Here is a 12,211-nt window from a genome sequence, read left to right as displayed (position 1 = left end):
CATCAACATAAATCAGCCACAGGTATACATATGTCCCCTCCCTTTTAAACCTCCCTTCCACCTCTCTCCCAGGCAAGTTATTTTTTAATTGAAAATATACTTTATCCAAAAAACTGCCATACACTGACCATGTAAATAATGAGTAACTCTATAATGCCTGTATAAGAGGTTTAAGGAAGATACAACTTTCTCACTATCAGTACTGTCAATCTCAAAAGCCAAAAGGCCCAATCATCCTCAGGAAGAGAAATCTGGCAGAAGAGTTTATTCCCTTTTTATCTCCACATATATTTAAATATCCCCCAAATAATGAAGACTCATTTCAAGTAATTACTCCACTTATAAGTTTTATTTACACAGTAATTGTTAATAGTGGGTTTTAGTAAATTCCTTGTATTTACATTTTATATACACATTTATACTTGAAAGGTAAAGAAACTGTACAATAATAAAAATGAGAAAAAGAAATACAGTAACTTAGGCCCAACTTAGGAAACAAATACACAAAAGTAAGATTAAATTTTGGCAGGTAGTACAACCTCAACGAGATTACTGCCAGGGGTTTCATTCCCTCTATCAGGGCCACCAATACCAAGGAAGTAGTTACCAGAGTTAATATGTCATTCTAAAACCTATTAAGACCCTGAGTACTCCCTCAATATTTTATTACACTACTAGTTTCCACTAAGAAAGCTCCTATGACAGGAGTTAACTTCTGAGGGCTCCATTAGTGGTCCCTAGGCTAGAATGACCCATGGGGTAAAAATACATGGGTACCATCTGGTCCCATATTCCTAAAGAGGCAGTCACTATACTAACAAGGTTCTCAGACTTGTTAGTTTAAAGACTATATACCACTAACAGAAATAGTGTGCTTAAGTGTTGTTTCAAACCAAAGTGCAACATAAAAGCACACTATAAGTCTAATTATTAACCAAATACCATGTTATATAGATATCAACAATAATAAAGTGATTTATTTTAAACTCAAGAATCAAACATAATACATTTAATGTCAGGTTACCAATAATTAATCATTCCTTTATCCACTATATCATCAAAGTTAAACTCATTAGAAAAAAATTAAATTTTATCTTTCTTTTACTCTCATTTCCATTGATTAGAAAATTATACACAGAGTTTTACAAGTCATGGACTTGGCTACATGTTGTTTCAAAATTCAAACTGGAATTAACAAATTTTGTTTCTACAGACAGTGAAAGAACTTTAACTAACAAACTTAAAGTCTTGCCAAGTAGCATGCTATTTAAGAACTCTCAGAATTCATTACTTTTTACTCTTACCAGTCAAACACCTCATTTATATCTATGGACTTACTCCCTCCAAAGTCTTCAGTCCATTAAAGTGCAAAGAAATTTTCTTCTACCAGTTAGCTTTCTTAAATTACTAGGTGAACAATTTCTTAGACTAGAAACAGAAAAGTTAAATTCCTCTGAGTGACAGAAATTCCTTGAGAAAAAGAAACAATTTCCTTTCAAAAACAGACATGATACTGTGGAAAACACTTACATAAGTGCTGAACAATCTCCTACCAATATTTCCAGTTCCCAAATAACCCAAATTTGCCCCAACCTGGGAGTGAATATAAACGACATCAGTGACATAAACACTTTATAATCAAAGTTGCTTATTATTATTGGTCTATAATATCTTCAAATGTTTGGAACTGGAGACAATATCTGTACTAATGCGTTTATTTCAAACAGTATTTTAGAAGTAGTATTTAAATAGCCTGTTCTGACCTCCAAAGTGCCTTTATGTTAATAGTTAAAAAAAGAAAAGATGTAAAACTTTTGAACTATATCCAAAGCTATTAAAAAGTTTATTGCATTAAACTATTCACTCCATATTATGGAGTATGAACTAGCCATTTAAATTTTCTCCTTTGTAAAATGGCTCTCCCTATAAAATACTTTTTAAATTAATACTGTCAATGGGTTACTCATTTACTTCAGCCATGGAATTCAATATCAGTAGTTTTCCATGTCTTGATTCTTTTAGCTTTCTTCAGCATTTTCTGCCATACATTTTACATAGGAAACAAAAACTTCTATCAAAAAACATGTTATATTGCAATTATTTTGTTAATTTTGAAGGTTAGCTTTTCAGAGCTGGACTATTATTCTTGTCTCCTTCTTTAATATCCTTCATCACGGATGCAAAGACCTGGAAATTACATAAAGTAAACATTAACGCTAAAAACAACAACCATGCAGATTAAAGAGATTTTAAAATCTATAGTTTATTAACATGAAAAAGCTTTAGCATACATAACTTTGCTCTCTGAAAGAGTGTCATTCTCAAATCCTCTTGTTTGTTTCAACCCAATTTTATGATATACAGTTAGATTCCAGTTTTCATCACTTGCCAATATTATAAAATTACTATTAGGTAACAAAACATTTCCTTGACAAATATCCGTTTTGTTTTTGTTTTTTTGCATTTTCCCAATGTTATTTTTTAAATTAATTTACTTATTTTAATTGGAGGCTAATTACTTTACAATATTGTAGTGGTTTTTGCCATACATTGACTGGACCAATATTCTTATATTTTCATTTTCATAAGCAATAAAACTGTGAACTTATGCCTACTGTCCATCATTCATGAAGCAAGTGTTAAGACTATTTTTTATGTCGTATAACTTTAGACTGTCAATATATTTGCTTCCCTAACAAGATTAAGCATCTAAAAAGTCAGAATCATACATTATATTCTTTTTATTGCAAACCCTTAGTACACATTCAGGTTTTTAATACAATTGAAGGTGCTTATATAATTACCCTGGCAAATACATGACTATTGTAGGCTGCACTTCACTAAACTCAAAATATTACTGGACTTACATAAAAATAAAGCCATAGGTCTGGCGAGGTGAAAGAGAAGCAGTGTTTTTTTCAAAGTCAAAAATTATTTTTTAAAGCTTTTTTTTAAACTTAAGCACTAACATTTGAGAAATACTTTTTTTTTACATTAAAAAAAAAAACTTTTAATACACCTGATAGAAGTAGGAAAATGTCACTCTACCTGAGTCCATTTTTTGGTACTATTCTGCATCTGAATGGCTGCAATACAGCTGAATAGTTTTTCTGATGTGATATCTTCCGGCAGTTTAGTTAGAAACTGTGCTATGTGAATAAAGTCCATCTGTAGAAGAATATCTTCATATAATCGGAGGATTCCTAATCCAGTCCTAAATAAAAATTCCTCCCCATCTCTGCAAAATACATCCCACACTCGACAGGCCAGATCAAGTGGTAGTGATTTGCTATATAGTGTGAAGATCCTAAAATTAGGAGGGGAAAAGTCATTGAAATTTTTCATTCATTTATTCATTCACTCATTAAACATCTCTATATAAAAAGAAGTACTTAAATTAGAGCTGAAAAGGCAAATAAAATATGGCTCCTTCCCTCAACTTGAGTAGTGGAAAATTAAGTAATAACAGAAGTATGTGAATTTACAATCTTATACAGTGATACAGCCTAATACAAACTACAGTGGCATAACAACCTCATGGTTAAGGGTATGGACTCTGAAACCAGCGTGCATGAGTTTGAATCTTAGATTTGCAATTTACTGATTATGTACTCTGAGTAAGATACTTAACCGTGTTGTGCCTCAGTCTGCTCGTTAGTAAACAAAGACTGTAAAATTACTTAAATGTAAAGTGTTTAGAATAGTGAATGGCACATAAGAAATGATCAATAAAAGTTACTTCTTATTACTGTATGAGGACAAGTACCTTATATTAACCTAAATACAAAACCATAAAGCCTGACTTCTTTTTTTTCTCTTCACAAACACCTACTGTTTTGTTTTCCGTTTACCAAACTTTACTTACTACTTCTTTTGGAGCATGTGTACCCTCCAATAGAATCACCAAAGGTTTTTCCCATCCTTTCTGATAATGTTTGATCGTGTCTTTATTCAGTAGTACTTTGGAGTAGCACTGCGGTTGAGGAAGTAGGGAGAGTAGATGCTAGAGAACTTCTCTTGATGTTACCTTGGCAAAGAAGGTACACATTTTTTACACAGACTTTATCTGAGATGCTACTGATGAAACGTGAGCAAGGCAACTAAAGGCTCTCCCGCCAAAAGATGAAATAAATCCTCATTAGCACTGCCACTTACTTACTCCTCTTTTTTCTTGCACCATTGGTTCTGGGCTTTGTATGTTACAAGCTCAATGGAGTGAAACAAAAATCCATGTCTACTTCTTAAATTATAACCACATATTTAATTGCATAACAGAAAGCAGAAGGAATTCCCTGGCAGTCCAGTGGTTAGGAGTCTGGTTTCCACTGCAGAGGGCTTGGGTTCTATCCCTAGTCAGGGAACTAATATTCCAAAAGCTGTAAGGCCCAGCCAAAAAAGAAAAAAACAACAACAAAAAACCCTCCAGAAAACCTAAAGCATACTCTTGGTAGTACAGAGAATAGAATACTAACTGACTGTTCAAAATGTGAAAGGGTACTGGTAGTGCCGAGGCAGTTTCTAGTACACAGGACGCACTCGGTATTAATTTCATCCTGCTCCCTTCATCAGCTGTGATCCTGTTTTGCCTCATGTTCACAGTTCTTAAGATGGACAGTTGAGCAGCTTTACCCCCGCTTCTTTACAGATTTAGTATTTCATCTTGGTCCTTCAGGTCCCATAATATAAAACCCTTCTCCCCATGATCTTAGGTCCTACCCAAAGGAACTCTAATGTTCCTAATGGGAACAGGAGAATACATTGAAAAATAACTTAGTTTTTTTTTTTCTTTTTTTAAGTCTAAATAGAAGAAACCTCAACCAACCATAAAGGCAGCTGATCAATGCCATTGTCTATATTAAAACTTAGTATCACTTATATGAAACCCACTAATTTTTAATGATTAGGATTTAAGATTTAAATATTTCATATGTACTCTTAACAATCTATCTTAAGATCAACTGCTCTATCTCTTGGGCAAAATTCACCCCCCTCTAAATAATCAACTGCTACTGCTCAGCAGAGTCCTAGGCAAACCTTCCAAGTTCGAATAGAAGAGCTAGAATTGTAAAGTTAAAAAAAGGCATTAGCACCTAAATAAGGCATCAATATTTGGTCAGAAAACTGCATAAGGCCTTGGAAAAAACAAAGCTCTCAGTAAAGAAAACCTATCATAACTATCATAAGCCCTTATATGTTAAGAATATTAAAAGAATAGCAACTAATTCTTTCTCAGAGCTTAGTATGTACCTGGCATTAGTGAGATAATCCATGCAAAACACTCTCACTACAATCAAGATAGAGACATTATTACTCCCATTTTAGTTTGGAAATTGAAACACAAACAGGGATTCTGATTTCAACCCAGAGTTCACACTCTTAACCAAATGCCTCCAACAAAAATGTGAGCGTTTCTTTAAACATAAGAGAAGAATTTTTCTTATATGTATGATCCTGTCCATCAGATTTACTTTAGGCAAAAAGTTTTACTCTGTTTCCTTTTAATTACTATATTCTATCTATGTTATGACTTACCAGTCTATCAAGTATATGTCTGGTGTAAGACTATAAGATTTGAAATGAAGAAATAGTTTGGAGAGATTTTCTTCAAAAAATACTTCAAACGTTGCAAAATATTTCAACATCTAAAGATAGAAATTTCAACAAAATTATTTAAGAGTACACTCGAGAAATTGAGAAATTAAATCCTTACTCATAAGTTAATAGAAAATCTTGCTCAGCACCTCTTTCTGAGTCTTTTCATCAAGCATTCATAAAACTGTAATTCAATGAAAGGCTTATTTTAGATCACCTTGGTCTTCTAATTACTGTATTTTACTCTGTAAGGGCAATCAGACTATAGAAACTGACAGCCAAAGAAAAACACATGAGACATTCATTCTAAATGTCCATACCATGCTGTGATCCACACGAAAAAAGGCTAACTGGCATGGCTTATTCAGGAGATTTGCAAATGCAATGAAGGCATCTGCTTCTTCCAAGTTGAGAATGAGAACTGCTGCTATGAAGGACATCCCTTGGACCTTCAAAGAGACGAGAAATTAATGCAGGAGACGCAAGAGACACAGGTTCAATCTCTGAGTTGGGAAGATCCCGTGGAATAGGAAATTGCAACTCACTTCAGAATGCCTGCCTGAAAAATTCCAGGGACAGAGGAGCCTGGCAGGCTACAGTTCATGGGGTCGCAAAGAGTCAGACACGACTGAACAACTAAACACATACAGTTTTAAAATAAAAGTTTTATTTTAAAATATCAATATTTAATAAGTGCTAAAAATTAAATCCTTTATGATGAAACTTATAATGAAAAAATTTAAATCAATGTCAACTTAAAAATGTAATGTTTTTATGATTCTATTATAGAACACATGAGCAACAGAGATTCTCTGTTTAAATTTCCTCATAAGGACATCCTAATACTACAACCTACCCCATGCCCAAACTTTACTCTCCCCCCAACCCATGCCATGCTTTTTCTATAACACTTATCACCTTTTAATATAACATGTGATTTACTTGTTATTAGTTTATTGTCTGTCTCCTAAATTATAAGGAGGAATCTTTCTTTGGTTCACAGAGCTGAATAAAATGCCTAGAACAAAGCCTGGCATATAGCCAAAAGCACACAATAAACATTGTTGAGTGAATGGATGAATAAACAAATGTACAAATGAACATGCAACAAAACAGGGTAAGTTGTATCAGACAGCCACCCTGTTGTGAAATCTCGAAACTTTTTCTATTTTAAGACAAAGGCAAGAAAATGAAGCTTTTATGATTTCCAGTAAAACATGACAAGTTGAACACACATTTTTCTTTGTCCCCTTCCCTTCCAAATCCAACTAAGATAACAGTAAATAAAAAGATAAGTATTAACCTAGAAGAACAAAAAAGAAAATGGAAAATAATATAGACGGTAGATAAAAGATGTCAATAGCATTTTAGAAATTTTAATTTAACTATACAGGGAATATTCAGACTAAAATATGTGCTGAGGAGAAAGCCAGCCAGCAGCAAGCCAATTCAGCCACAAATTCTGGAAGGTTCAAGAACTGAAGTTATCAGGCACCTCTAAAATTGAGAGGAAGGACCAAAACTTGGATTGGTTAAAATTTTGTAAAAGAAGCAAATCCCCTCTACTCTGTATGTACAGGTATCTACCTTTTCCTCAACCCAGATAAACGTAAGAGGTTTATCTCTAAAGAGACAGTCAGGAAAAGGAGAGTTAGGGAGAAGGGGAGAAGGCAACACAGGGATAATAAATAAAAGTTTACAAATTGAATGGTCAAATCCCCAGCTGCTCTCCAAGAAAGCTGGCGGTCAGTCTCACAAGCCTCTGGCAGGAAAAGGAAAATTCCTCTCAGAGTAAGCTGACAGGACCAAGAAAAAAACCATAGAGATACAGACATTTGAGAGCTAATACAACATAAGCTACTATGAGATAAGAGAGAGAAAATGTTTATATTCAAAAGTCAGACTGAAACAAATACTTACATAACCAACATCCGGTCGGTAACATGTATATGCCCCTAATATACTATGTAAGACATCATGATATGGGCCACCCTTAGAGAAGAGAAAAATGAAATGTCAAACTATACAAATAATTGTTTCTAAGTTAATTCTCAAAAACCATGTTAATTAACTTTATATTTCCTAAATGACTGGTTTTGGTCAGTATACTTAATCACTCTGCAAAGATATGTTCTAAAGTATAGATAAAAAACATTTAATTGTGCAAAACCAAAAAAGTCAAATAAACTTACTTGATGGATGGATACAAACTATAGAGTTGTATTCAATTTTAAAGACATCTAAAGTTGGCACAATAAATTTATAATGAAAACAGATTCTTTCATTTGATATAATACAATTTCAGCAAAAGAAAACCATGAAGACACAAAATTAAGTTTATTAATAATTACAAATTTTAATCTTAATGGTAAAACGTTCAATATCACTTTATCAACATAGAGAAGAACTCCATGAATAAAGACTTGTCATATATACGTATAAAATGTAATCATTACTCTCCTCATAAAATGTAAGCAATTTCATAATAACCTCCACACAAAAAACAAACCTTCCTATTTTCATAATAATTCTGAAAAAAAAATTAAGTTTTGGAGCAAACTTCCTTATAGTTTACCAATTTACTAGGCAAAAATGTTAAAATTCAGATATTTTACAGAATAGAAACTAGACAAAGAAATTCACTTCAGGGAAAACTCATCAAGTACCTTTGCATGTTATTCTAACTGCAACGCATCCAGTCAGTGGAATAAAATAACAGAAATGCCTTTACTATTTTCCTACTAGTTTTGCCTTTTTTATATAAAGGCCTCCAATTTTTATGTTATGCTTTTAAAAAATAACAGCTATGCATTTAGAGAATTTGTTCTGTTGGATTAAAAAAGAATAGTTGCTATAAGCTAGTTGAGATACCCTTACCTTCTGAAAGATGTAGAGAGATGGAAATGTACGGGATATGTCCAACTTAATTAATTCTAGACTGGCCTCTCGATCAGCAACAGATACACCTGCATTTGCCAGGTAGATAAAACTGAAATGATTACTTGTTATACCAAGTTCAATCTTGTAAACACAGAATGATCACACAGCATGTATGTTACTTAAGGAAAGTTAAAAGCTGAATAATCAATAACTTTAAAGAAACGTCACAGCTTTTCCTGGAACTTATAGCCTTAAACCTGTATGCAGGTCAGGAAGCAACTGTTAGAACTGGACATGGAACAACAGACTGGTTCCAAATAGGAAAAGGACTACGTCAAGGCTGTATATTGTCACCCTACTTATTTAATATGCAGAGTACATCATGAGAAACGCTGGGCTGGAGGAAGCACAAGCTGGAATCAAGATTGCTGGGAGAAATATCAATAACCTCAGATATGCAGATGACACCACCCTTATGGCAGAAAGTGAAGAAGAACTAAAGAACCTAAAGAACTAAAGATCATCTATCTTTTAAGTAAGAGGTGGCCTAAAAATACTGCACCCCATTAGTTTTACTGTTGTGATTAAACACTGGACTCTGGAGTCCAACAGCCTGGGTTTACATCACAGCTTCACTGTTCCCAGGTTAACTATTCTGAGCCTCAGTTTCCTCTTATATCATTCAGGATAATAACATCTATTTAAAGGGTATTAATATTAAAGGGGGCTTCCCTGGTGGCTCAGAGGTTAAAGCTTCTGCCTCCAATGCGGGAGACCCGGGTTTGATCCCTGGGTCGGGAAGATCCCCTGGAGAAGGAAACGGTAACCCACTCCAGTATTCTTGCCTGGAGAATCCCATGGATGGAGAAGCCTGGTAGGCTACAGTCCACGGGGTCGCATAGAGTCGGACACGACTGAGCGACAGAACAGAACAGAACAGACAGAATATTAAAGGAGATAATGTATGTAAAGAATTATTGCAGTTCCTGACATATTGTAAAAATCACACTCATATCTCAGCACCTGGATTTTGAGAAATTTCTATTAACAACAACAAAAATAGCCCACCTTCTACATCATTCTCTGAACTTGTTTCACTGAAACTTTTCCACCGTTCCTTTGCTCTTGAGAGGAAGATTTCATAAAGTTCTAGGGAAAAACAAGAATAAAAATTCATAAATAATAAGAAAGAAATTTATCCACATATTCCTATTTTTACTCTTAAAAATAAAGATAAAAATCTTACTATATCATCAGATTTCTCTTATGTGGCAGGTATCAAAAATGTGGTAAACTGAAATACTTGATTCTACCGAAACTATTCATTACACAACCAGAAAGATAAAATACTGCAGAGTGGTCATCCAAATAGCTACAATATAGAATGAATGTTAACAGGCTGGAAAAGATGCTTCCGCTAAAGGAGTATCACTGTGGAATAGCAGAAACATGATTTTCTTAGAGTCAGTCAGACCTAGATTCAAATTCCAGCTCTGCCACTTACTACCTGTGAGACTTCAAGAAAGGTCCTTGATCACTCTGGAACTAGGCTGTCTTCGTCGGTAAACTGGAGAAAAGTAACACCTACTCATGGGGTTGTATCTGTGTGCTCCGACGTTTCAGTTGTGTCTGACTCTTTGCGACCCCATGGACCACAGTCAGCCAGGCTCCTCTGTCTATGGGATTTTCCTGGCAAGAATACTACAGTGGGTTGCCATGCTCTCCTCCATGGGATCTTCCCCACCCAGGGATCAAATCCGAGTCTCCTGAGTCTCCTGCATTGCAGGTGGATTCTTTACCTGCTGAGCCATCCAGAAAGCCCATGATTAAATAAGGTAATCTATGTTAAGCTCCTGACACCATATAGATCCTTAATAAATACAAATGTTGGTTCTTGCTTTCCTTCTCTTAAAATTGTTTTCTCTATTATGATATTGCTATGATATGATATCTCTATTATGATATTATGATAAGGCTAACAAGCTATTCAAAGCTACCAAACTTCACAGATTTCGCCAGAAGGCCTACGTACAAAAATCTCAACCCCTACGTTTTTACTTCAATTGCCCAATCACTTTTTGAGACTATTACTCTGTGCTTTCATATACAGGATCTCATTAAAATTTCAAGAACAAAAGAAATTGAAAATTTTTCTCAACTCTCAAATTTTAATTGTTTCTACTTTCTAACTAACCACTACAAATATTTTAAAATTTACATAAAAATAGTAAATTTCAATGACAAAACAGCAGAAAGTATTTCTTGCCCAAATATCAAAATTTATATAATACTGCCCCAAATACCAAGAACATATTTTGCTTCAATTAATCTTTTTTTTTAATGTATTTACTACTCATGGTTTGGAAAGAACAAATTTTTAAAAGAAGAAAAAACTTAAAATTTCTATTATTTGTGCCCAACTCCATCAGTGGGCACAAATATTCATATAAGATGTAGATATAACCTTAAAATTTAGACATAATTTTTTTGCAGTTATCAAACTAAAGTCTGCACTTTTTTGATTTCAAACTAATTCCAAGCAAGGTCTAAAAGTTTCACTATTCTTCTCAAATGTCAAAACTGTCCTGGAAGAAGAAAGGCTCGCCAAATAACAACATCACCTTTGGAAGTCACAAAATTAACCCAATAATAAAAATGTAGCACTGTATTTCCAAATATCAAAGGATATCTCTCCCGGGAAGAGTTAAGTGCTTATCTATAATAAGCTGATTTGCATCTCGGTTCGATTCCATGCTTGACTGCGCATGTCACACATTTTATTCTGTATCTATAAGTGTAGAGCTTGAAGCAGACTTAAAGAGGTATCTTGGACTTAAACAGAGAATACTTTGAAATCAGTGTACATTTCACTTTCTGATTTTTCTGACAATGATGATACCGTATACACTCAGTAAATATTATTTTCACTATAATTTTATATTTATTATCACAAATAACTGTTAGAACCCTCCTTTGAGATAGCTAATTATCTCATCCCCACTTACAGATAGAGAAAACTAAGACCTCTAGATGTTAAGTAATTTGCCCAAGGTCACAAACCTAATATATAGTGGAACTAAGATCTGAACAACATGTGACTGACTTTAGAACCTCTATTCAGAGTTACTATTCTTTGAGTGAACTCTGGGAGTTGGTGATGGACAGGGAGGCCTGGCATGCTATGATTCATGGGGTTGCAAAGAGTCAGACACGACTGAGCGACTGAACTGAACTGAACTGAATGGTTACAGATTTCATGATTAAAACAAATACAACAGAAAAAAAAGTCAAACTATTAGAGCCCCTGAAACTAAACAAAGTTACCAAAAGTAAATTTACTTCCATTGAAATCTAGCTTTCTTCCCACCACTAACAAAAAAAAGGAGAATGAGTACCTCCAAAATCACCGCAAAATCACTGCAGATGGTGACTGCAGCCATGAAATTAAAAAACACTTACTCCTTGGAAGAAAAGCTATGACCAACCTACAGAGCATATTAAAAATCAGAGACATTTCTTTGCCAACAAAGGTCTGTCTAGTCAAAGCTATCTTTTTCCCAATAGTCATGTAAGAGTTGGACTAGAAAGCTGAGTGCCGAAGAATTGATACTTTTGAACTGTGGTGTTGGAGAAGACTCTTGAGAGTCCCTTGGACTGCAAGAAGATCCACCCAGTCCATCCTAAAGGAAATCAGTCCTGAATATTCTTTTGAAGGACTGATGCTGAAGTTGAAACTCCA

General features: G+C 34.3%; 1 protein-coding gene across 5 annotated transcripts in view; it reads right to left on the bottom strand.

The window, feature by feature from the left end:
- The window catches only part of TBC1D12 (TBC1 domain family member 12), a 92,494-nt gene continuing 80,283 nt past the window's right edge, over nucleotides 1-12,211 (bottom strand). For 3 of the 5 annotated variants that reach the window (XM_088842146.1, XM_088842148.1, XM_088842147.1), the window contains exons 6-12: nucleotides 9,541-9,621; nucleotides 8,470-8,558; nucleotides 7,513-7,584; nucleotides 5,913-6,041; nucleotides 5,533-5,642; nucleotides 3,049-3,307; nucleotides 3-2,187 (exon numbers count right to left, since the gene is read on the bottom strand). In XM_088842146.1, the coding sequence (XP_088698272.1) occupies nucleotides 2,119-2,187; nucleotides 3,049-3,307; nucleotides 5,533-5,642; nucleotides 5,913-6,041; nucleotides 7,513-7,584; nucleotides 8,470-8,558; nucleotides 9,541-9,621 (809 nt within the window). In that variant the 3' untranslated portion in view covers nucleotides 3-2,118. Of the gene's footprint in view, nucleotides 2,188-3,048; nucleotides 3,308-5,532; nucleotides 5,643-5,912; nucleotides 6,042-7,512; nucleotides 7,585-8,469; nucleotides 8,559-9,540; nucleotides 9,622-12,211 lie in introns of all 5 variants that reach the window. The other 2 variants (XM_055425043.2, XM_055425044.2) reach the window with 2 other exon arrangements.

Source organism: Moschus berezovskii, chromosome 12 (assembly GCF_049115385.1).
Source record: "Moschus berezovskii isolate FMDL1 chromosome 12, NW_MosBer_1.0, whole genome shotgun sequence".
Lineage (NCBI taxonomy): Eukaryota > Metazoa > Chordata > Mammalia > Artiodactyla > Moschidae > Moschus > Moschus berezovskii.
Note: the sequence above shows the minus strand (reverse complement) of the source record. Positions and strands in the feature narration are given on the sequence as shown.